The sequence below is a fragment of the Mobula hypostoma genome, chromosome 16 (genome assembly GCF_963921235.1).
Source record: "Mobula hypostoma chromosome 16, sMobHyp1.1, whole genome shotgun sequence".
NCBI lineage: Eukaryota > Metazoa > Chordata > Chondrichthyes > Myliobatiformes > Myliobatidae > Mobula > Mobula hypostoma.
This window is the reverse complement of record NC_086112.1, coordinates 70,925,834-70,952,555: the sequence shown is the minus strand read 5'-3', so window position 1 is coordinate 70,952,555 and position 26,722 is coordinate 70,925,834. Positions and strand designations below refer to the sequence as shown.

Below are 26,722 nucleotides of genomic sequence, written 5' to 3'. Positions count from 1 at the left end.
GAAGAATAAAAATCACAAAAGGTTTGATTAATCCCCACATGATCCAATATCAATCGATCATTTTGGTTATAAATCTGATTGATTTGAGATTTAACATAATTAGATTTCAATTGATTAGCCAGCAGCTTGCCAATTTTATCACTATGAACATAAAAATCACTTCTTGTTTTCTTTAATTGGTTTACAATCGAGGACGAGAGTAGTAAACTGTGTTCCATTTGAAGTTCAGTTCTTTGTTTGTATAGCTCCTCAGAAGGAGCCATAACATATTTCTTATCAATTTCTTTAATCTTGTCCACAATTGCCATCTCCTCCTGCTTCTGTTTCTTCCTCAAAGCAACGGAATACGAAATAATCTGACCCCGAATATAGGCTTTAAAAGTGTCCCAAAGAGTGTTAACCGAAATATCTTCTGTATGGTTAATTGTAAAAAAAAGCTCAATCTGTTCATTCATAAAATTAACAAAGTCCGAGTCCTGAAGCAACAGCGAATTAAAACGCCATTGTCTATTGTTTGGTATATTGGCCATAATTTTAATAGAAAGCTTAAGTGGAGCATGATCCGAAATGGTTATAGAATCATAATCACATTTAATCACTGAAGGAATGAGACGAGAGTCAATAAAAAAATAATCAATTCTTGAATAGGAATGATGAACATGTGAAAAAAAGGAAAAATCTTTTTCCTGAGGATGCAGAAAACGCCAAATGTCCGTCGACCCAGAATCAGAAAGAAAAAAATTAATCAAATTTGCAGATTTATTAGGTAAAGTCCGTAAAGGAGCCGAACGGTCCAAAGCTGGAGATAAACAGGTATTAAGATCTCCGCCCCAAATCAATGAAAACTCGTTCAAATTCGGAAACTGATCAAACAATGATTTATAAAATTCCGGACAATCCATATTAGGAGCATAAACATTAACCAAAACTACTTTTTTATTAAATAGTAAACCACTAACCAATAAAAATCTACCATTCGGATCAGAGATAATATCCTGTTGTATAAAAGTAACTGAGGAATCTATAAAAATAGAGACGCCTCGAATCTTAGCATTGGAGTTCGAATGAAATTGTTGTTCCTTCCAGAATTTGAAAAAACGTAGTCTGTCCCCCCTCCGTACATGGGTCTCTTGTAAAAATAAAATTTGTGCTTTAAGTCTCCGGAACACTTTAAAAACTTTTTTTCTTTTAATAGGATGATTAAGACCATTAGTATTCCAGGAGACAAAATTAATAATAGACTCCATAAATCCTAAAGTCAACCCACAACAAGGAGGATTGACAATAGGCGCGACCCACAAACCCGGAGAGGAAACAGAACATACAAAAGATACCAGGGAAAAGGACGCAACCAGTACTTCAATAATGTATATAGCCCAAAGAAAAACAAACTAAAACGTGAAGCCCCTCCCACCACCCCCCACCCCAAGCCCCCAAGGCAAAATCTAAAGCAGACCCGCCAGAAAGAAGCAAGCGCTAAAACTACCCCCATGACTTCCGGTATACGCTCCCTAAAAAAAAGGTATAAATATGAAAAGGATCAGCTAATTGTAAAACAGTAAAAAAATAAGTAAAAAAAAAGTTAGCTCAATTAGAATACACACAGAACAGAACAAAAGCCGGAAAATATATATTAAAAAAAAACCACAATAAACCTCAAACTCATGAATAGACACAGCAACAAAAAAAAATAGGATTATTAACATAAAGTGATTATAAAAAGCAAAACAGAATAAAATTTAAAAAAAACTACAAAATTTAAGGCCGCACAGGAAATACGTAAGATGACAAAAGGGAAGTAACCACCCAGAATCCCCTGGGAAAAGAAAGAAATGACGCAGTTAAAAAGAAAGTTTAGCAGCCATATTAAGAAATCAAAAGTAAACTTTTCTGCCCAAATAGGGCACAGAAAAGTTAAAACCAACCAATTCACAGCCTCCGATCAACGGAGAAAATTAAAAAAAAAGGCAATTAAGATGTTGAAGATGAAAGTTGATCCAGATAACTCTGGGCATCCGATGGAGAATCAAAAAAACGAAGGGCTCCATCTAACATGCGAATCCTTAGACGTGCAGGGTACAGCAGCGCTGGTCTTAAATCCATCTTATAGAATTCCGACATCACGGATCTGTAACGGACCCGTTGGTCCCAGATTGGTTTACTGAAATCTTCCACGAATCGGAACTTAAGATCCGAAAAATCAATGAAACCTTTAGATCGAGCGAATCGAAACAGTCTCTCCTTGTCTTGAAAGTAATGAAAACGTAAAATAACATGCCTAGGTCTATCTGACCTAGACGAGTATGATGGGATTCTGTGAACACGATCCAGTAGCGGTGGTTGGTCAGGAAATACAGTAGGGAATGCATCTTTTAAAAGTTGAGAGAAATATTTCATGGGGTTGTTAGCTTCAACGGCTTCTCTCACGCCGATCATTCGTAAATTCTGCCGTCGCATTCTAGATTCCAAGTCAGAGTTTTTAAAAGTCAAAAAGTCAAGTTTCTTCTTCATTACATTAATTGTTTCTTCGATTTTCCCCATCTTAAGCTCACTTTGTTGCGCGAATTTTTGAAGATCAGATATAGCCGACTGATGTTCCGCAATACATGTTTGCATCTTATCAATTAAATCGGCAATTTTCTGGAAATTAGTTGAGATTTCCGCATGAATCAGATCTTTAACAAAGCCTGCAATTTCCGTACGAATCATCTCCCTAACAGAGGTTGAAATTTCCCTCTGAATTAACTCCGATATCGCTTTCAAAGTCACCGGTGATTCAGTCGGAGGGAGATCCGTAGCTTTCGGTTTAGCCGAAGGTTTACCATCCTTGCCGTTTTTCCCGTTCTTAGACATAGCAGATCTAAGTATCATCCAATTGTCAGAGAATTCAGTTTAATTCAAAGTATTATAAAAATTGATGCCTTAATGGTTAATTAAAGTATAGCTGACCATAGAGTAAAAAAACTCAGAGGTAATGGAGCGAGTCAAGAACGCGACTTCACTCCATGAGCGCTACCGGAAGTCTCGGGGGAGATCTTAAATAGGTTTTTTGCGTCTGTATTTACTAAGGAAGCTGGCATGAAATCTATGGAATTGAGGGAATCAAATAGTGAGACCATGGCAACTGTACAGATTGAAAAGGAGGAGGTGCTTGCTGTCTTGAGGAAAATTAAAGTGGATAAATCCCTGGGACCTGACAGGGCGTTCCCTCGGACCTTGAAGGAGACTAGTGTTGAAATTGCGGGGGCCCTGGCAGAAATATTTAAAATGTCGCTGTCTACGGGTGAAGTGCCGGAGGGTTGGAGAGTGGCTCATGTTGTTCCGTTGTTTAAAAAAGGATCGAAAAGTAATCCGGGAAATTATAGGCCGGTGAGTTTAACGTCGGTAGTAGGTAAGTTATTGGAGGGAGTACTAAGAGACAGAATTTACAAGCATTTGGATAGACAGGGGCTTATTAGGGAGAGTCAACATGGCTTTGTGCGTGGTAGGTCATGTTTGACCAACCTGTTGGAGTTTTTCGAGGAGGTTACCAGGAAAGTGGATGAAGGGAAGGCAGTGGATATTGTCTACATGGACTTCAGTAAGGCCTTTGACAAGGTCCCGCATGGGAGGTTAGTTAGGAAAATTCAGTCGCTAGGTATACATGGAGAGGTGGTAAATTGGATTAGACATTGGCTCGATGGAAGAAGCCAGAGAGTGGTGGTAGAGAATTGCTTCTCTGAGTGGAGGCCTGTGACTAGTGGTGTGCCACAGGGATCAGTGCTGGGTCCATTGTTATTTGTTATCTATATCAGTGATCTGGATGATAATGTGGTAAATTGGATCAGCAAGTTTGCTGATGATACAAAGATTGGAGGTGTAGTAGACAGTGAGGTAGGTTTTCAGAGCCTGCAGAGGGACTTGGACCAGCTGGAAAAATGGGCTGAAAAATGGCAGATGGAGTTTAATACTGACAAGTGTGAGGTATTGCACGTTGGAAGGACAAACCAATGTAGAACATACAGGGTTAATGGTAGGGCACTGAGGAGTGCAGTGGAACAGAGGGATCTGGGAATACAGATACAAAATTCCCTAAAAGTGTCGTCACAGGTAGATAGGGTTGTAAAGAGAGCTTTTGGTACATTGGCCTTTATTAATCGAAGTATTGAGTATAAGAGCTGGAATGTTATGATGAGGTTGTATAAGGCATTGGTGAGGCCGAATCTGGAGTATTGTGTTCAGTTTTGGTCACCAAATTACAGGAAGGATATAAATAAGGTTGAAAGAGTGCAGAGAAGGTTTACAAGGATGGTGCCGGGACTTGAGAAACTCAGTTACAGAGAAAGGTTGAATAGGTTAGGACTTTATTCCCTGGAGCGTAGAAGAATGAGGGGAGATTTGATAGAGGTATATAAAATTATGATGGGTATAGATAGAGTGAATGCAAGCAGGCTTTTTCCACTGAGGCAAGGGGAGAAAAAAACCAGAGGACATGGGTTAAGGGTGAGGGGGGAAAAGTTTAAAGGGAACATTAGCGGGGGCTTCTTCACACAGAGAGTGGTGGGAGTATGGAATGAGCTGCCAGACGAGGTGGTAAATGCGGGTTCTTTTTTAACATTTAAGAATAAATTGGACAGATACATGGATGGGAGGTGTATGGAGGGATATGGTCCGTGTGCAGGTCAGTGGGACTAGGCAGAAAATGGTTTGACACAGCCAAGAAGGGCCAAAGGGCCTGTTTCTGTGCTGTAGTTTCTATGGTTCCATGGTTCTATGGTTCTAAAAGTACTTTAGTGATCCTGAGTGAGAAATTCTTTCGTTACAGCAGCAACATTAAAAACACACTTCGCAGTGTGCAGACTTAACTAATAGTAAAGTACAGAATAATAACATACACAATAATGTACTACTGTGCTAATACTGTGCAATAATGTACAATATAATAAAACAAAGATTATTGTACTATGATGTGTGTTCTCCTGTTGGACAGAGATGAACTGTTGTATATGCTTATTGCATTTGGTAGGAAAGATTTTCTGTAACAATCCGTGTGACAGTGCAGCTGAATGAGTCTGTTCGGAAGGGTGCTCCACTGCTTATTCAGTAGGTCATGGAGAGGATGTGCCAGATTGTCCATAATGGATAGCAATTTGTATAGTGACCCCCTCTCCACCACTAACTCAAAATTGAGTCCAGGTTGTAGCCAAGGACAGATCCAGCCTTTTTGATGAGTTTATTTAGTCTTTTTGCATCACCAGCACCGATGCTGCTCCCCCAACATAAACCCGCAAAGAAGACAGCACTTGCTACAACAGACTGGTAAAAGATCTCCAATATTCTGCTACACACTTTGAAGGATCTCATCTGCCTTAGCAAATAGAGTCTGCTCATCTCCTTCTTGTAAACAGCCTTGTTGTTGGTTTTCCAGTCAAGTCTGTTGTTGAGGTGAACACCCAAGTATTTGTGCTCCTCCACCACCACAACATCTTCTCCCAGAATGTATACAGGGCTCGTCACAGTCCTCTTCGTCCTAAAATCAATCACCATCTCGCTGGTTTTGGCCACGTTCAGGAGCAGATGATTTCTCCCTCATCAAACTTGTCCACCAGTGCTCTGTTTTCTGACTCCTGCCCATCTCTGATGCACCCAACCTCCACAGAGCCATCAGAGAACTTCTGCCAGTGACTAGACTCAGATTTGTACTGACAGTCTGAGGTGTACAATGTGAACAGAAACGGAGACCGGACAGTCCCTTGTGACACTCCAGTGCCACTCACCACCATCTCAGACAGAGAGCTACCCAGCTGTACAATCTGGGGTCTATCTGTCAGGTAGTCAGTAATCCAGGAGACAGTGATTTGTCTATGCCTACCCTTTGCAGCTTCTGACTTAGAAGAAGTGCTTCGATTGTGTTGAACACTGAGGCTGTCTACAAGAAAGGTCAGAGCCGTCTCTATTTTCTGAGGAGATTGAGGTCCTTTAACATCTGTCGGACGATGCTGAGGATGTTCTACAAGTCTGTGGTGGCCAGTGCGATCATGTTTGCTGTTGTGTGCTGGGGCAGCAGGCTGAGGGTAGCAGACACCAACAGAATCAACAAAGTCGTTCGTAAGGCCAGTAATGTTGTGGGGATGGAACTGGACTCTCTGACGGTGGTGTCTGAAAAGACAATGTCTCCCAACCACTACATAACGTACTGGTTGGACACAGGAGTACGTTCAGCCAGGGACTCATTCCACCGAGATGCAACACAGAGCGTCATAGGAAGTCATTCCTGCCTGTGGCCATCAAACTTTACAACTCCTCCCTTGGAGGGTCAGACACCCTGAGCCAATAGGCTGGTCCTGGACTTATTTCCTGGCATAATTTACATATTACTATTTAATTATTTATGGTGCAACTGTAACAAAAACCAATTTCCCCCGGAATCAATAAAAAAGTATGACTAGGACTATGACTACTGTTGAAGGCCTTTATGCAGTCTCTCCATGCTGTCTCTTACCCTGATCTGCAGTCACAGTCAGGTGGGGGAGGGTTGTCATCTCCATGGAGGCAAGATACTCCAAAGTTCGGGCATTTGGAACACAAGCATTCACCGGAGGGGAGGGAGGGGTGGAAGGAGAAGGTTTGGGGGCAGAAAGGGTATGTGGTCTGGGCAAGTAGGGGAGGGGACAACAGGAGGTCCCATACTGAACCTGTTGAAAAACAAGTTCAATTTGTTGGCCCTATTCAGGCAGCCCTTGATCTTTCTTTCCTTAACCTTGAAGCCAGCGATCTGCTCCATGCCTGAATACATGTCTTTTATGCTATTCTGCTGGAGCTTGTAGGATTCCAGCTTCCTCTTGTAGGATTCTTTGCACTCCCTCAGCCTCACCCTCAGTTCACTCTGTACTCACCTCGGTACTTATCTATCTCCAGACCTGAAGGCTTTCTTCTTAATATTCAATAGTTCTTTCACTGGTGATCCAGGGCTTCTTGTTGGGGAAACAGCATATAGTCTGGCAAGATGCTGTTCTCACAGAATTTGATATAGTCTGTGATACAATCAGTCATTTTGTTAATGTCCTCCCTGTGTGGCTCACATAACACATCCCAGTCTGTCCTCTCAGAGCATTCTTGCAGTGTCTCATTAACATCCCGAGTCTACCTCCTTACAATCCTTGTTGACCCATGTTGTAGCGTGGATGAAATCACTGGAGAGACAGAGTCACTGGCAGATACAAAGCAGCTTCTTTATTCGACACAACAAGGTACAGCAGGTATCTACGTACCGAGACGCTTTCCGCAGAAAGGTCTGTTAGTTCAATGTGGCCTCGATATTTATATGCTAATCATAAAAGGCAATCGCTACTTAAAAGTTATAGACAATGCATAGACAATGCTTCCTATTGAAGCTACATACAAAATATCACACCATCCTTTCCTCCCGACGCCAACATGTCTGGGTTGGTATCCACAGCCTTTAGGAATGTAAGTTAAGTCTACGATACATTTATTTGGCATTTCCCGTGCTAACATAGAAGACAATTAATATTCTATTAATGTTCTATTGTCCAATGTAGGACAGCTGATATATTGATAAAAAGTTGGTATTGTTGCCTTGAGAGAAACATGATTAAAATCTCCAGTAACAGCCACTAAAACATTGGGATATTGAGTTTGTATTCTAGTGATTCTAAGCAATAAATATCGAGAAAATGATATGAAGAGTCCTTGAAAGTGAGTCTCTAGATTGTGGGAACATTTCAATGATGGGGCAAGTGAAGTTGAGTGAAGTTCTCCCCTTTGGTTCAAGAGCCTGATGGTTGAGGGGTAGTAATTGTTCTTAAACTTGATGCTGTGAGTTCTGAGGCTCCTGTATCTTCTTCCTGATGGCGGCAGCAAGAAGAGAGCATGACCTGGATGGTGGGGATCCCTGATGATGGATGCTGCTTTTCTGTGCCAACGCTTTGTGTCGATGCGCTCAATGATGAGGAGTGCCTGTATTCACTACTTTTTGTTGAATTTTCCGGTCAAGGGCATTATTGTTTCCATACTAGACTAGGATGCAGCCAGTTAATATTCTCTCCACTACTCATCTATAGAAGTTTGTCAAAGATTACATGCTGAATCTTTGCTAACTCCTAAGGAAGTACAGCCACTGCCATGCTTTCTTCGTAATTGCACAAATGCTGCACCCATGACAGGTCCTCGGAAATAATATAACTGAGGAATTTAAAGTTGCTGACCTTCTCCACCTCTGATCCTCAGCCCCATTTTCAATTTTCCTACTATAAGTGTCGTGAGCAAACTTGAATATGCTATTGGAGCTGTGCTTAGCCACACAGTTGTAAATGTAAAGTAAGTAGAGCAGGTACACAGTCTTGTGGTATACCTGGTCTGATGGAGATTGTGGAGATGTTGCCAATCTGAACTGATTGGGGTCTAAAAGTGATCCAATTGCACAAGTGCTACTGAGGTCAAGGCCTTGAAGTTTATTGATAGTATTGAATGCCATGCTGTAGTCCATAAAGAGCATCTTGATGTATGCATCTTTGCTGCCTGGATATTCCAGGGTTGAGTGAAAAGCCAGTGAGGTGGCTGGCATCTGCTGTGGACCTGTTGCTCCGATAGGAAAATTGGAGCAGATCCAAATCGCTTCTCAGGCAGGAGATGATATGTTTCATCACCAACCTCTCAAAACACTTCATCGCTTTGGATGTAAGTGCTACTGGATGATAGTCATTGAGGCAGGTCGCCATGTTCTTCTCGGACACTGGTATAATTGAAGTCTACTTAAAGCAGGTGGTTACCTCAAACTGCTGAAGTGAGAGGTTAAAGATCTCAGTGAACATTCCAGCCAGTTGATCAGCACAGGCCTTTAAGCACTTGGCCAGGTACCCTGTCTGGGTAGGATGCGTTTTATGGGTTCACCCTCCTGATGGCTGCTCGTACGTCAGTCTCAGAGACTGAAATCATAGGATCCTCGGGGGCTGTGGGAGTTTGTAGTGGTACCGCCATGTTTTTTGACAGTCAAAGTAAGCTTAGTAAGCGTTGAGCTCATCTGGAAGCAAAGCCCTGCTCTTCCCTATCTCGCTTGATTTATCTGTATAAGAAATGATAGTATTCAAGCCCTGCCACAACTGTCGAACATCTTTGTTGATTCAAGTTTAGTCAGTTCGCTACTGAGGTGGCTTTCCAGAGATCATACCTGGACCTCTTGTAACTTTCTTGGTCACCAGATTTGAATGCCTCTGGCCTACCCCTCTGCAGATTGCGAATCTCATGTTTCATCCAGGGCATCTGGCTGGAAAAGACTCTGAATGATTTAGTGCTTTTCTACATTTGTTTTTTAATAAATAGGTTCCTTTCTGTACAATTGTTTTTATTTAATAAATAGGTTCCTTTCTCTCCCCTTTTCTTTAAAATGCCTTGCTAGTCATACTTGTTCTCCTTATCACCTAATCTGTCTTAATCTCCATAAAGTCTTTTGGAATAATTATCACTTCCCTGGATAAGTGGAGCTTCAGAAACAGTCAAGAATGCTCAAAGGTTCATTTTGTTATAAAAGTATGTATCCAGAATTCACATACATCTGAGATTCGTCTTTTCCAGATAGCCATAAAATACAGAGAAAAAAACTTGTAAGTCATTGAGGGCCCCCCCCCCACATGAAAAATAAATAATATCTGATTTTACTGGCATTCTGCACATCACTTAGACATTAACTCCCATAATTCCTCATGCTGCAACTTTCCAAAAGTTTTTTCAACAACACCTCAAATCCAGAATATCTGCCGCCCAGAAAAATGAAGGCAACAAATGCATAGGAATCTCCCAGTTCCAAGTCACACAGCATCCTGACTTGAAAGACATAGTATATCATTGTTTCTAAAGATTGCTAATGGTTCTAAAGATTGAAACTTCCCACCCAGCAGTGCTTTCATAAATTAGATGGTTATGCTTCAAGAAAGAAGCATAATAACAACTAAGGACCAATTGCAATCATTAATACAAAATCTGTCAAACCGATTATAAGTACCTTGTACCCTAAACCAACAGCATTTTTTTTGGAGTAGGGAACATAGCTAGACTGTTTCTTTAAATACAATGACAGGTTGGCAGTCAGTGTGGGATGGTGAAGCCCTGTTTGCTTTCCCTATTTATGCATTTTTGTATGAACTCTTTCTAAATACTGTACATATGCAGTTCATTTCAGTTTCCATTCAGCACTTAAGAATCTACCCCAATGTACTCTTAAATCCTCTATTTTAATACAATTTTCCAGCTCCCAATCCAAAACTGATGCCCTTTAATTTGGAAATCTCTGTATCTTTAAATGTATTCAGTAACTTGTCCTCCACTGCCTTCTGTAGTAGAGCATTTAACAGGTTCATCTCAAGAGTTAAATGTTTATAATTATCCTGATTCTAGATTTCCCAGCCAGGAGATACATTCTATAGTAAGCCTGTTAAGCCCTTTTAGAACTTTAACTGAACTTTAACAGCTCCGGAACCTGGGCCTTAGCACTCAGATCTGCAGCTGGATCTTCAACTTCCTCACAGACAGGACCCAGGCTGTAAAAATAAGGGACAAGCTCTCCTCTACAATCACTCTGAGCACCGGTGCCCCATAAGGGGTGTACTCAGCCCCCTACTGTACTCACTGTACACCCATGATTGTGTAGCCAAGTTTCCATTAACTCAATATGTAAGTTTGCTGATGACACAACAATTGTAGGCCGTATCTCGGGTAATGATGAGTTTGAGTACAGAGAGGAAATTAAGAACCTGGTGGCATGGTGCGAAGACAATAACCTATCCCTCAACGTCAGCAAGACGAAGAAATTGGTTGTTGACTTCAGAAGGAGTAGCGGACCGCACGACCCAATTTACATCGGTGGTGCACAAGTGGAACAGGTCAAAAGCTTTAAGTTCCTCAGGGTCAATATCACAAATGACCTGACTTGGTCCAACCAAGCAGAGTCCACTGCCACGAAGGCCCACCAGCGCCTTTACTTCCTGAGAAAACCAAAGAAATTTGGCCTATTCCATAAAACCCTCACTAATTTTTATAGATGCACCGTAGAAAGCATTCTTCTGGGGTGCATCACAACCTGGTATGGAAGTTGTCCTGTCCAAGACTGGAAGAAGCTGCAGAAGATTGTGAACATGGCGCAGCACATCACACAAACCAATCTTCCATCCTTGGACTCACTTTACACTGCACGCTAGTGGAGCAGTGCTGCCAGGATAATCAAGGACACGACCCAACCAACCAACACACTTTTCGTCCCTCTTCCCCTGGGAGAAGGCTCAGGAGCTTGAAGACTCGTATGGCCAGATTTGGGAACAGCTCCTTTCCAACTGTGATAAGACTGCTGAACGGGTCCTGACCCGGATCTGGGCCGTACCCTCCAAATATCCAGACCTGCCTCTCGGTTTTTTTGCACTACCTTACTTTCCCTTTTCTATTTTCTATTTATGATTTATAATTTAAATTTTTTATATTTACTATTGATTTGTAATCCAGGGAGCGGGAAGTACAGAATCAAATATCGCTATGATGATTATACGTTCGAGTATCAATTGTTTGGCAACAATAAAGTTTAAAGTAAAGTAAGTAACTCCCCTCATTCTTCTAAACTTTGGGCCAAATAGGCCTGAATTCACTAATCTCTTGTATGGCTGCCCTGCGATCCAAAGAATCAATCTGGTGAGTGTTTGTTGCATTCTTGCTAAAGCAAGTATATCCCTTTGAAGTTGAAGTGACCAACATTTGACAGTCATTTTGTATAATTGTAGCATGAACGTTCCGCTGATCTGGGAATGATTAAAATGTAAGCAGATTTTAAGTGCGGAGAAAAAGGGAAGGGAAAAAAAGAGAGAATATGGAGAAAAATCCATATTAGGGTAGAGGACAGAAGAAATTAAGTTAAAGAAGCCATAATGGTACAGTGTGAGAGACACTGCTAAAGAAGAAGGAAATGGAAAAGCAGAGTCATTATGTGAAATTTCCAGAATCTGTTCTCATTTCAGCATTCCCAATCTTTTGAAAGGTGTTCTACTGAAACATTAACTTCTTTCTCTTCACAGCCTTTCCAGTACTTTGTTTTTTCCCTCCAGATTTCCTGTGTATGACATATTTTGATTTTGTTTAATTAGATGTTTTAAAGTGAATTTTATCAAAAGCTTCTGAAAAGGAAATAAACAAAATGTTGCTTTCAGTCTGCAAGATCCTAAGAGTTGGTCAGATTTGTTCACCACATCTACTTTTTGACTAATGCCCACAACATTCCTATTTGGTATGTGTTCTGGATGTGATTCACAATTATAAAATTGAAAAATATCATATTGCAGATAGAATTGCAAAGTCAGTACAAAGTTTAAAAGATATCCAGAATATGCAGGAAATATCATAATGCTCTTAATGTAATGGAATCTGAATGTTAATTCACTCAGTTGTTACAAGTACAAAAGCAAAACAATGTGGTTGGACATGGAAAACCTTAGGCCATGGTTTAATATTTTAGTTGAGAAACTATTTCTTTAAAATGTTATTTTTAAATTTCAGATTCAATGGGGAGCATGTTCTCTGGTATTAACGGGCAATATCATCATCTTTGCAACCATTCTGGGATTTTTCATTGTTTTTGGCACTAACGATGACTTCAGTTGGCAGCAGTGGTGAGGGCTTCATATGCAAGCAGATACTGGAGCGAAACTGCGAATCAAAAATGAACTATGCAAATATGTCAACCACCATCTGACAGCAATGGATATAGTCACCTTTGTTGGTCTACACACAAATATACACTGGCAGGAGACTTAACATTATTTATCTAAACATAAATTATTCTGATTTTTTTGCTAGCAGTCTCTATTAGACTATGAAGACACGCAGTCCTCTTTTATTGTCATTTAGTAATGCATGCATTAAGAAATGATACAATATTTCCTCCAGTGTGATATCACAAAACACAGGACAGACCAAGACTGAAAAAACTGACAAAACCACATAATTATAACATATAGTTACAACAGTGCAACAATACCATAACTTGATGAAGAAGTCCGTGAGCACAGTAAAAGTTCAAAGTCTCTCAACTGTCCCACATCTCACGCAGACGGGAGAAGGAAGAAAAACTCTCCCTGCCATGCCGACCGCAATCCGACTCTGAGTCATCCGAAAACTTCGAGCTCTGATCAGCTCTCCGACCCCGAGTACTGAGCGCCTTCTCTGTCTGAATGATTCGACCTCAACCTCGGTCACCACCAGCAGGCAAAGCCGGGGATTTTGAGGCCTACCCTCCGAAAGATTCCTGACCACGCAGTAACAGCAACAGCGAACAAGCATTTCAGAAATTTCTCCAGATGTTCCTCTGTACTTTCACTTCCCCCTCCATCAAATCAGAATTGTCCACGGCCCCTATTTAACAGACACGATGTCATTTTTCACCTTCTCACATTGATACCTAAAGAGGAACTGAACAAAACTAGATGCAAATTTGTAGAATATCGTATTTAAGAATTGACATATTTGTTTTAAATATTCTTCTTTCTTTAACTTATTTTATAATTTAAGATTTTAATCTGTCAGAGTATTTACCCTTTTTTGTGCTAGTGTTTACATAAAAATACCTTATGTATATATGCAGTCAGATTTTAGCGCTGTATTGTAAAGTCGAGTCCAATATTGCATGTTTTTAAGCTTTACTGTTAATAAAACATCAGTATAGAGTCAAAAACACAAAATTTGCTTTTGATGGCTTTACCAATAACAATTTATTTTGTATTGTTGTTTTTCTTAGCATAGTTAGAAAAGAAACCAGAACTGTTAGTAGAACAACAGATCTTCATTGATGCCTTTATATGTGTGGATAATCTTATCCCCTACTTTTTTACAATAATTTCCCTACCAAAGATGTTAGATTCATCATTTTATTATCACCTGGCTTATTCTTGTAGCCCTCTTAATTTGAAAAAAAAAGATCCCTTTACGACAAAATGTATTTAAAAATGTCTTATTGAATTAACCTTATAGTTTAACACACACTTTCTTAACAAAAGACTACTAATCATTTTGTCTGTATTTCAATTTAACTATTAAACTATAGTGGAAATACTTACCTGGCCGTACTTACTAATCAGCTGCTTCTGCTGCAGCTTAATTTCTGACAACGTAACATCACTTCACTCTGCCATTGCTCTCTGAGACAAGGTGAGTTTTCACTGGAAGGTCTTCCTTCTCTTGCTGCTGTTGTTGGCTATAGGCCTTGCCACAGCTCCATGCTCTATCTTTATACCTGTCACAAACTGACCACAAACATTATGATATAATCATTGCTGTGCCCCCATGTATCCTTTCATGTGATTTAGTTCCTGCTTCCTTTTTGAAAGCAAACTACTATAGTTAATTCCTTATTTTACCACTTTTATGTCACATGTTCTCCTTTCTATTATGAAGGTTTTACCATATGGTCAACTCATGCAAGGCACAAATTCAAGTAGCCAAATCTTTAAGCTGTAAAAATGGATATAGATTTAACTCTGGTACCAAGGTGATGAATACAAATAAACACACAGACACTAAATGTCTGAAAGGAAGCAAAACAAAAGAGGGCACCTTGTACTGAACAGTGAAAACAAATCAGAAGCACCATCAGAGACTATTAGACAGGTATATGGAGGAATTTAAGGTGAGGGGTGTGGTAAACCATGTATATATGTTGTAACTCGGTTACCTGTCTGGACACACCCCTCTGCTGACTGCCCCTGTGGCTCCTCCCACAGAATCCTGTATAAAGGTGTTCGCCTTGCCCCTCCCCCTCAGTCCGGGGGCTGTGGAGGTCGTATTGTACAGCGAATAAAAGCCTTTCAGTATTTTAAGGGCCTGTACTGTCCTGTACAATTCTATGTTCTATGTTCTAAGTTCCTTGATTTACTTGTCGTTGACTCACCCCTGTTGTGAAACAAATAATAGAGGTGCAGGTATTAACAAAACTTTCTTTATGAAAGGCTGCAAACTCATGAAGATCTTTGCTTAAATGTACTCTGCACTGCGTATCCATCTATCCCTCTGGTATTAATATTATCAGCTTTTTCTCTTTGTCTTTTCACTTTTTTTAAATCATTTAATCCATGATTCTTCTTTCCTTATAAACTATCACCCCTCTCCAGTTTATCTGTTATTGAAAATGGGCAATCTCACGAATATGTGCCCATGTTGCCGACAATTTGTGTGAATTCTTCCACTCAAAACTTTTTTTAAACAGAAGTCAATAATGTCAAAGCTCATGTTGATTAGAAAGGAAGTACATCCCATCTTGTTCGTTTTGACTTGCTTTCAATTTTTGACGTGGTTGGCAATCTATTTTCTCTGTCACATGAAACTGCATTTGCATTAAATTTCCATTAAAGGAGGTGGGTTTGAGAAGGGGACAGCCTAATCAAACTACTGGGGTAGGGGATTTACTGTCTGGAGGAAAATGAATTGGGGAGGAAGGGAAAAGGGTGAGGAGATGGGATGTGATGGCATCAGGCTAGTAAGTTCATTTGGAATGAAAGATCTGTGGTAGGTTATCAGTTACTGGGGAAATGAAGAAGTTCAAAGTAAATTTATTATCAAAGTATATATGTCACCATAAACAACCCTGAGATTCATTTTCTTGTTAGCAAACTCAGTAAATGCAATAACCATAATAGAATTAATGAAAGACCACAGCCAAAATGGTGGACAACCAGTGTGCAAAAGACAATAAACTGCAAATACTAAAGGAAAAATAAAGAAATAATAATAAATAAGCAATAAATATTGAAACATGAGGTGAAGAGTCCTTTAAAGTGAGTTATGGGAACAGTTCATTGATAGGGCAGGGCAGGGATGCTGTACCCTCTGGTTCAATAGGCTGATGGTTGAGGGGTAATAACTGTTCTTGCACCTGGTGGTGAGAGTGCTGAGGCTCCTGTAGCATCTTCCTGATGGCAGCAGCAAAAGGAAAAATGACCTGGCTTGTGGAGATCTTTGATGATGGATGCTGCTTTCCTGCATACCAATGTGCTCTTTGGTGGGGAGGGCATTACCCATGACAGACTGGGCTCTATCCACTACTTTTTATAGCATTTTCCATTCGAAGGCATTGGTGTTTCCATACCAGGCTGTGATGCAGCTAGTCAATATACTCTCCAGCACACAGCTATAGAAATTTGTCAGATGTTGTGCTGAATCTAAGGAAGTAGAGGCGTTGCTGTGCTTTCTTCATAATTGCACCTACATGCGGGGCACAGTTCAGGCCTTCTGAAATAATGGGTGGAAGGATTGGAGTGGATCAGGCGACAGTGGATGCGGGAGGCATGGATTGTGGAGAGAGGAATCTGGGGAGGGCAAAATCATTAAAGAGAGGATAAAGTTGGATTAGTCAGGAGGCTGGATTGGAGGAAGAGAATTAAGGGAGGGAATTATTTAAAGGCAGGTTTAATCATGGGGAAAGGAGATTTGTATTCATCAACCATTTGCCAAAGTAGTGATGCTGAATTTATCTCTAGGGTGTCAGTTCTGGTTTTTGAATACCCCCTGATCAGCACTTACAGGATCAGCATCTCCCAGTAATTAAGCTCCTCCATTTTGTCAATACTCCATTCCTTTAGCACCTGTCTCTGATCATCACCCAACAAAGTGATTATTACACATAGCTTTAATCATAGCTTCTCCTTTTGATCATCCTTGCCATGGATTACTTCAACTCATAATCAAATTCTTCTCCAACCCCAAATCCTTTCCATTCCCTCCAACCCACCGCCTACCAGATTTCCTCATTCCCCAATATTCCACCAATTCCTTCTCCCTAGCCTCTGATGTATATCTCCATCCTCATCCCACCCCCAATTCCTCCTTTACCACCCCAATGAATCAAACTTCTGAATGCCTCCTTGCCCTTGCTCTCCAAATCTCTCTCCCTACTGTGTGTTGTTGATCACCTGGTGTATCCCTGCTCCTACGTACATAAGAAATAGGATATGGAGGATACCATCAGCCTTTCAATAAGATATTGCTGTAGACTCAGACCCTCCTACCTGTGTTTCTCCTGCAACCATTTCCCACAATCTGCTTTGCAAAGATGTATCTCACTGTGTCTTAAAAACGCAAACACGAGGAAATCTGCAGATGCTGGAATTTCAAGCAACACACATAAAAATTCGTTAGGGAAGGGTCTCGGCCCGAAACGTCGACTGTACCTCTTCCTGTAGATGCTGCCCGGCCTGCTGTGTTCACCAGCAATTTTTATGTGTGGCACTGTGTCTTAAATCTATTTGGTGAAATAACTTCTACTGCTTCCCTAGGCAGAGAATTCCACCGATTCATTACCTTCTGGGAAAAGCAGTGTCTCCTCATCTCTGCCCTAAATCTATTATTGAGGCTATATTCCTAGTTCTTGTCTTGCCTACCAGTGGAAGCAACATTCCTGCCTCTATCTTATCTATCTCCTTCACATATGTTTCTTCTGAACTCTAGTGAATAGAGTCACAGGCAACTCGATCTCTTCTCATAAACTAAGCCTCCATCTCCAGAATCAACACGTCTGCACCGTCTCCAAGGGCAGTATATCTTTTGTCAAGTATGGAGATGAGAACTGTACCCAGGTGCACCATCACCAATACCCTGTAGAGTTTCAGCAAAACCGCCCTGTCTTAAATGAAATTCCTCGAGCAATGAAGGCAACACCCAAAAAATGCTTGGTGAACTCAGCTGGCCTGCTGAGTTCCTCCAGCTTTTCGTACGTGTTGCTTGGATTTCCAACATCTGCAGATTTTCTTTGGCTAGCAATAGAGGCCAACAGATTATATGGCTTCTTGGTAACCTGTTGTACCTGCAAAACAACCTTTTGTGATTCATACAAAGCATTCCAAAGTTGCGTAGGCACAACAACATGCTGCAATCTTTATCTATTTAAGTATTTTTTCCTTCCGGAGTGAGTAACCTCACACCCTTCCTTCCCCCATTCTTGGAATTTTTCTCCCCACCAACCCTCTCTTGAATATTTTATCTTCCTTTCTGAATCGTTCATTTCCCACCCACCCCATCCCTCCATACTGTTTCCTCGGAATCCTCAAATCTTTCTCTCCAAATCCGTTTTCTCTCTGCCAGTCCATTCTTCCCGAATCCCCCTCTCAGTGGAAAATTTTCTAGGATCCTTTTGCACCATGCATCTTTCCTCGGAATCCCTACTCCTTCCCAGCTGAATCCATACCCCTTTCACTCTTGGAAGTCCCTTCTTCCAAAATCTCTTAAGTTCTTTTTCACACCTGAAGTGTCCACTCCAACACCCTCTCCCCATAATCACTCTTAATTCTTTCAACCACCTCCCCATTGCCTTGAAACCCTTTGCAGCTGCACCCTTTGAATCTGTAATCCCACCTACACCACCCTCCAGGAACCCAGACCCTTCCCTGAAATCCCAATCCACTCCATTCCCCTCACAACCATTGATCCTCCCTTCCTCTCACCCCATTCTGGAATTATCCCCTTCCCTGGAATTCCCTCTTCCCACTCCTCTCCTGGAATGCCTCCAATCCCACTTCCCTTCCCATGACGTCCCACCTCGTCCCTGTGCCGAAGACGCCGCGCCCCAGTGGCCTCAATGACCACCAGTGGCATTGACCTCCCACATCATGAAGACCCTGGAGAGACTTGTTCTGGAGCTGCTCCAGCCTATGGTTGGCCACACTTAGATACCCTCCAGTTCGCCTACCAGCCCCGACTAGAAGTTGAGGATGCCATCGTCTACCTGCTGAAACGTGTCTACGCCCACCTGGACAAGCCAGTGAGCACTGTGAGGGTCATGTTTTTTGACTTCTCCAGTGCATTCAACACCATCTGCCCTGCTCTGCTGGGGGAGAAGCTGACAGTGATGCAGGTGGATGCTTTCCTGGTGTCATGGATTCTTGATTACCTGACTGGCAGACCACAGTACGTGTGCTTGCAACACTGTGTGTCCGACAGAGTGATCAGCAGCATTGGGGCTCCACAGAGGACTGTCTTGTCTCCCTTTCTCTTCACCATTTACACCTCAGACTTCAACTACTGCACAGAGTCTTGTCATCTTCAGAAGTTTTCTGATGACTCTGCCATAGTTGGATGCATCAGCAAGGGAGGTGAGGCTGAGTTCAGGGCTACGGTAGGAAACTTTGTCACATGGTGTCAGCAGAATTATCTGCAGCTTAATGTGAAAAAGACTAAGGAGCTGGAGGTAGACCTGAGGAGAGCTAAGGTACCGGTGACCCCTGTTTCCATCCGGGGGGTCAGTGTGGACATAGTAGAAGATTACAAATGCCTGGGGATATGAATTGACAATAAACTGGACTGGTCAAAGAACACTGAGGCTGTCTACAAGAAGGGTCAGAGCCGTCTCTATGTCCTGAGGAGACTGAGGTCCTTTAACATCTGCCAGACGATGCTGAGGATGTTCTACGAGTCTGTGGTGGCCAGTGCTATCATGTTTGCTGTTGTGTGCTGGGGCAGCAGGCTGAGGGTAGCAGACACCAACAGAATCAACAAACTCATTCGTAAGGCCAGTGATGTTGTGGGGATGGAACTTGACTCTCTCACGGTGGTGTCTGAAAAGAGGATGCTGTCCAAGTTGCATGCCATCTTGGACAATGTCTCCCATCCACTACATAATGTACTGGTTGGGCACAGGAGTACTTTCAGCCAGAGGCTCATTCCACCGAGATGCAACACAGAGCGCCATAGGAAGTCATTCCTGCCTGTGGCCATCAAACTTTACAACTCCTCCCTTGGAGGGTCAGACACCCTGAGCCAATAGGCTGGTCCTGGACTTATTTCCTGGCATAATTTACATATTATTATTTAATTATTATGGTTTTATTACTACTTAATTATTTATGGTGCAACTGTAACGAAAACCAATTTCCCCCGGGATCAATAAAGTATGATTATGACGATGACTATGACTATGAAATATCCCTGCCCGGTGTGAATGTACGAGGTATTACAGGTTTAGCTAGTTTGCTGGTGATACGTAAATCGATGGTGCTGTATTCAAGAAAGAAGGTTGCTTTCGGCTACAGCAGATTGAATTGAATGTGTGCGACATTGTAGATGTAATTTATGCCGGGATGCGAAGCAATACACGTAAGCAAACAGAAACGATACATGTACATGGTGGGCTGTTCTGTGTATTCCCTCCCCCGGTAGGTGGGGCGTGTGATCAAATTTCCGCTCCTTAGTCTAGAGACGAGTTAACTGCCAGGAGTTGTCAGTCGAGAGGGTCGCGTTACCGACTATGGTGAAGAGCGGGCTGGGAACAGGGTTGCTGGCGGGTGGCTGTTCCGTGCAGAGCCGCGTCTTCCAAGTGTCGTGTGTGGTGCTGCTGTTGCTGAGCGCCCTCCACTTGGTGGTCAGCCTGGTCTACTACTTCGACATACACTTCTACACCACGCAGATGGTGCGTCGCATCGGCGGCTTCTCGGCGCAGAAGTCCCTCGCTAACTTCAGCGCCCATCATTCGACGGCCCCGAACCTCACGGCGGCCCCCAGCACCACATCGCCGCCGCCTTCGCACCCTCCCCTGCCTTGTCCGGAGACATCGCCGCTGCTCGGTAGGTAAAAGGGCAAGAGGCCAGACTTGGGGGAAGTGGGCGCGGATGTAGCGGACTGGCGTTGTCGCTGATTTGTGGGATCTTCCCGTGCGGTGTGAGTCAGCGTTAGCGGTTCATCACTAAACTATACATATATTCTCCAGATGCTATTTTTAAAAAAGGATAGCTGTGTACTAGATCCGAGTACGATAGTCCCCATAGACTAGGCCTGTATTTAGAATATGAGACGTCTCAATCTTACATAAAGAATTCTGTCAAGTCTGGACAGGCTTGTTACACGACGGATGATCTCACTTGCAGAGGTTTAGCGATTATACACAAAGGCGCTGGGTGACCATAAGACATAGAAGCAGAGTTAGGCGTTCAGCCCGACGAGCCTGCTCCGCCTTTCCATCATGGCTGATTCCGAATCCCACTCAACCCCATAGACCTTCTCACCATATCCTTTGATGCCCTGACCGATCAGGACCCGACCAACTTCCGCCTTAAGTATACCCACGGTCTTTGCTTCTACCGCAATCTGTGGCAGAGCATTCCACAGATTCACTACTCTCTGGCTAAAAAAAAAAAGCCCTCCTTACTCCTGTTCTAAAAGGTTGCCCCTCAATTTTGAGACTGCTCTCTAGTTCGGCATATCCCCCGACATAGGGGTGGATGTAGAAAGAATGTTACCTATCAAGTCCTTTCAACATTTAGTAGGTTTCAATAAGATCTCCACCACCCCCGATTCTTCTAAATTCCAATGAGTACAGGCCCAAAGCGGCCAAATGTTCCTCATATGTTAGTTTCTTCATTCCTGGAATCATCATTGTGAACCTCCTCTGGACCCTCTCCAGTGACAACACATCCTTTCTGAAATATGGGGCCTGAAACTGTTGACAATACTCCAAGTGTGACCTGAATAGCGTCTTACAAAGCCTCCACATTATCTCCTTTTATATTCTAATCCCCTTAAAATAAATGCCAAAATTGCATTTGCCTTCTGTACCAGTCTCAACCTGTAAGTTAACCTTCTGGGGGTCTTGAACGAGGACTCCTAATTTTTCATATGTGGCACCTTATCAAATGCCTTCTGAAAATCCCAAGTAAATGACATCTTCTGCCTCTCCTTTGTCCACCCTGCTTGCTACTTCCTCGAAGAACTCTTTAACAGATTTGTCAGGCAAGATTTCCCTTGACAGAAACCATGCTGACTTTGACTCATTTTATCATTAGTCTCCAAGTACCCCGGATGTCAGGCAGCATCTAAGGAAATCGACTGTCGACATTTTGGATTAAACTCTTCATCTGGGCTGGAAGGAAAGCGGAAGATAGCTATTGTGCTTTGGGGGAAAAAGAAAGTGGAAGGAAGGAGGAGAACTATGTTCTCAATTAAGGCTCTTTGGCCCAACGAATTCAAGCCAGCCAAGTTGCCCTCCTAGTTAGTCCCGATCTCCTGTGTTCAGATTATATCCCTCTTAGCCCTGCATCTCCCTGTATCTGTGCTAGTGTTTCCTAAATGATATCATTGTGTCTGCCTCATCCACTTCCTCTGGGATGTCTTTCCATACACACCACCCTATGTGTGAAAAAGCATCACCAAGGTTCACTTGTAAAACTTCCCCCTCTCACCATACACTTAGTATGTGCCCTCTACTTTTGGTACCCCCTACCCTGGAAAAAGATTGTTACCATTCCCCCTACTTGTGCCTCTTGTATTTTTAAACACTTCTATAAGGTCACCCCTCATTCATAAATACCAATATTGACCAACCTCTTCCTTTAACTCAGGTCTTCCAGTGCCGTTAATATCCTAGTTTCCGAGCAGATTTTCTCTGCACTCTTCCTGCTCTACCACATTGTTCCTGTAACAAGGTGACCAATTCTTTAATTACTTCATTGCCCTATCCTTAATCATTAGAAATGCGCTGGAAAATGCCATAGGCGGTTCAGTCAGTTGCATGCTCAATTTAAATTTACAGCCCTGACTCAAACACAAAATGTTGACAGAAGTGCTGCTTTTGAGCCAAATATTAAAAATATATGAATGGGATCAGGTATTGTCTTAATTAACTGTAGTGCAGGAATGATGCTGAAAGTCTGTGCCCTCCAAAGAGAACACCTGATTTGTTTCTATTGGTAAAGTCATAATGAACAATCATTGCTAATTGAGTATCCCTAGGATTTTTAAATGTTGTTTTACTCATATAGCTGTTAGTAATATGTGTACACTGTTATGTCACTTCCTTATATTTCTCCACAGCTCCTATTCTCTCACTATTCAAGAAATATTCTTACTACCTTCCTTGATTTCAAAAAAAAAAGATAGGCTTGCAGTTCCCTTTATTTCTGCCATAATTTTTTGCACTTGAATAGTCTGCCTTTATGCAAATTCCAGTTCTAAATCACACACAGAGATTGGGTTGAATTACCTATCTGCACAAAAGATTTCAAAAGTTATTCAGTGTTTTTTGGAATTTGCACTTGGGGATCTGGAGTTATCCTGTTGGTCAAAATACTATGCCAGAGTTTAAAAGTTATTTGAACTTAAAGGATAGGTTTTAAAGGAAGATAATGTGAGTTTCAGATTTGATTTCGTGTTTGTGCTGTAATCTGACACCTACATATGGCATGGGCTTCTATCAAAGTTCAAAGTTGCTGTATTATCAAAGTATGTATAAATTATACACCTTTGAGATTTGTCTGCTTACAGGTATTGTCTTAATTAACCCAATTTTAATAAAAGATCAACACCAAATGTGCCAAGGGAGGGAGAGAAAAACACAAATCATGCTGACAATAAAAGCAAACAACAGCATTCAGAATGAGAGTGAGCCTGTAGACACGAAACTCAGATCAGCCAGAGCAGTTCCATTGCCTCAGCCTCAATTCATCTCACAGCAGGGCAAACTGTCAGACTCAGTGTCCTGGAGATCGGTGTAAACTTTGTAGAGCAGTGAGCCAAACCGGCCTGACCCTCGCCTTTGTTCCTTACACCCTGCCTTTTCGGTCCATCTGGCCCCGCGTTTAAATTGTTCAGAGTTAAATGGTCATCCTCTGCACTAGGATCCGGGCATACCCAGCCTTTCCGAATCGGCTTGGCACTTAGATCAGTCCAGGTTTAAGTGGATGGGCACCGAAACTCCTCGGCTGCAACTTTTCTCCTCTCTGCTTGCTCCAACTCTGTTTCAAACATGCCTCAACCTTGCTCCAACCACTTCTTGAACATGTCTCAATCTTGCTCCAATTTTACATTGTACCTGCATGCCTCGATCCTCGAGTCAGCTTTGCCTGTGCTCACCTCTTCATTGTTTGCGGTGATTGTTAACCACAATTTTCCACAGAAAAAGTGTTTAGTTGCATTTCTTGCTTTACAAATCACCAGTAACCTGTCGTCCGTCTTCAGTAGCACCATCTTAAACTGGAAAGAAAAGGAAATTCTGTTTTAGTTTCAGCTTATTCAGTGATCCCTGGTTAATGTGTAGTTGTGTCAGAGGCGAAGTGGCCGTGCTTTCAAGACCTACTAGAGCAGGGGTTCCCAACTTTTTTTATGCTATGGGTTCCTACCATGAATCAAGGGGTTGCAGACCCCTGGTTGGGAACCCCTGTACTGGATTCTATCTAATACCCCAGCAGGAAACTATCTTAATTAGTGTTACAGCAGAAAGTGGTATGATTTGTATCCCTCTTCGAAAAGGGATGTCAGTTTTCAGTCATATTATGATTGTGTGTAATTTAACAATATGTTTTTCTCCCCTTCTCCCCCTCTCCCCCTCTCCCCCTCTCCCCCCCTCCAGTGGGACCATTAAGAATAGAATTTTCCCAATCTATTAATCTGGAGGAAGTGAGACAGATTAATTCGTTAGTGGGAATAGGAGGCCGATTTACACCTTCAGATTGTATAGCTGTTCAGAAAGTTGCTGTGGTCATTCCTTTTCGCAACCGTGATGAGCATCTGAAATACTGGCTGTATTACTTGCATCCAATTCTGCAACGGCAGCAGCTTGATTATGGAGTGTATGTTATTAATCAGGTAAGGCACTGCGTCTGTAATGAATTCATGGTCCTTTTTCACTTTATTAGAATGCCTGTGCCCTTTCCGTTTTTTAGCTGCTTGAGGGAGATGTGCTCAGAGAATTTTCTGTGAACTTCTGCAAATTCAGCACACATCAGCTTACTAGTGGTGTACTGCTGTGCATTGTATTCAGTGGATGTGGACAATAATCATTGTTGTGGGTTTATTGTTTGGAATTGTTAAGCATAAGCGTGGTAACTACTGGCACAAAGTGGATGGTAAAATATTTGTTCTGGTCGTAAATTCTATACGCTCCTAATTTAAGTTCAAGTTTATCGTCATTCAACCATACTGAGGTATACAGCTAACCAATGCAACATTCCCCTGGGACCAAGGTGCAAAACACAGTCCATATTTCACATACAGTATATAAAAAAATATTAACAGATAAAGAATTCTGCAGATGTGCAAGTTGACATAAAGTGAATATACAACATATAGTTAAATATGCTGCAGTATAATGCTACTGGCACTATCATAAATAGTGTACACTGAATGGTAGTGGTTGCTCAGAAATCTCACAGCTTGGTGGAAGAGGCTGTTATTTGTTCTTGTACTTCGGTACCTGACAGTAGAAGATCAAAGAGATTGTGGAGTGGATGGATGGGGTCTTTGAGAGCTGAGGGCTTTTGTAATGCTGAGCATTAAAACAAGTGAAGGAAGTATTGCTTTATACATTAGTTCCGTTGATAGGTGCCAGTGTCACTATGATGTGATTAAAACTAAACTGGTTCAACACTGCCTTAATCATTCTGAAATAAATAAATAAAAAGCTATTCAATCACAAAGATAAAACTTATTTATTTAATGACTGTGATTTATGGGATTCCAAGTATTTTCTTAACAGGCTTTCAATTAATCATCAAATATAATGGTATAGAAGGTGAGAAAGTATTGTTTGCAGAAAGTATGTGTTTCAATGTGGAAAAATTTGCTATTTTTAATTTAGAATTTGTAACTTATTATTGAATGGTGTAAATAATTATCCTATAACAACATTAGATAATTTTGGAAATATTAAGATCCTTCAAGTGGTATTCTATTTGCATATAAGTTCCTGTTAACCAAAAGGCAGGGTTAAAAATGCAACATGCAATAAGGGGTAATTGTTGAGTATTATCACATCCATATTTAGCTCCCTCCTAAAAGTTCAGTTTCTGTGTACAAACTCATTCTAAGCATATGGGGTAATTAGGACAAACTTCGTATGCGATCTCAGTGTTATAGTATTTTTCGTTGTGCAGGAAAGGATCTCAATGCAATTATCCTGTTTTTGTATCATTTTTATTGATTGTCATGTTGTGAGAAAGACCAGTTGTTGTTTGCATAGCAGCTTTTAAAAGAAAATGCTTTGCCCTTGTAGGACTTCACTAGCAGTATTGCAGATAGACTTGGTTTGGTCTAGTTATCTTTGCTCATGAGTCAATATTAGTCTTGGTTTTCAAGTCTGCCCTGGATTCTTTCTTAGTGTGGAACCATATGGCCCCATATTTGTTCTCACATTTTCTAATACCATTTTTGTTTGTGAAAATCAAATTGAGTGTTGGTTGTGTGGTGTTGAAGTGAAAACTTTATAACTTTATACAAATAATAAAAATAACTGAAGCATTGTAGGTGGTAGTGTGATAAGCTTAGAAGTTCAAAGTTTTCAGGTGTGTACTCCGGTATGCTTATCGATTGTAGTTGTGCCTTCAATACTATTATTCTAAGTAAACTTATTACCAAGTGAATGCCACCTTTGATTTTCTGACCAATAGACCACAATCACTGAGGATAGGCAGCAACTCCTCTGCCATGATTATTCTATACACTGGTGGCCCACAAGGCTGCATCCCTGTACACTCATGATTGCGTGGCCTGGTTCTGCTGCAGCTCCATCTTCAGTCAAGGGTTCCCAACTTGGTCCACACATCCCTCAGTTAATGGTAGGGGTCCATGTCATTTCACATCACCTGATACGTGTTTGCATATGACATCACTGCATCCTAAATAATGCTGAGTACAGGAAGGAGATGGAGCTTAATGACATGGTGTTTTGACAATAATATCAAAATAATTCTATGTCAACAAAACTAAAGAGTTGGCCCTTGAC

At 41.6% G+C, this 26,722-nt stretch overlaps 2 protein-coding genes across 2 annotated transcripts in view; both read left to right on the top strand.

Moving 5' to 3' along the window:
* The window catches only part of LOC134357481 (leptin receptor overlapping transcript-like 1), a 76,805-nt gene extending 62,507 nt beyond the window's left edge, over positions 1–14,298 (top strand). The window contains exon 4 of the mRNA XM_063069101.1: positions 12,532–14,298. Coding sequence (XP_062925171.1) covers positions 12,532–12,648 — 117 coding nt within the window. The 3' untranslated portion in view covers positions 12,649–14,298. The remainder of the gene's footprint in view (positions 1–12,531) is intronic.
* A 5,856-nt stretch (positions 14,299–20,154) lies between these two features.
* The window catches only part of b4galt1l (DP-Gal:betaGlcNAc beta 1,4- galactosyltransferase, polypeptide 1, like), an 83,549-nt gene continuing 76,981 nt past the window's right edge, over positions 20,155–26,722 (top strand). Inside the window, exons 1-2 of the mRNA XM_063069100.1 lie at positions 20,155–20,576; positions 24,353–24,588. Of these exons, the coding sequence (XP_062925170.1) occupies positions 20,261–20,576; positions 24,353–24,588 (552 nt within the window). The 5' untranslated portion in view covers positions 20,155–20,260. The remainder of the gene's footprint in view (positions 20,577–24,352; positions 24,589–26,722) is intronic.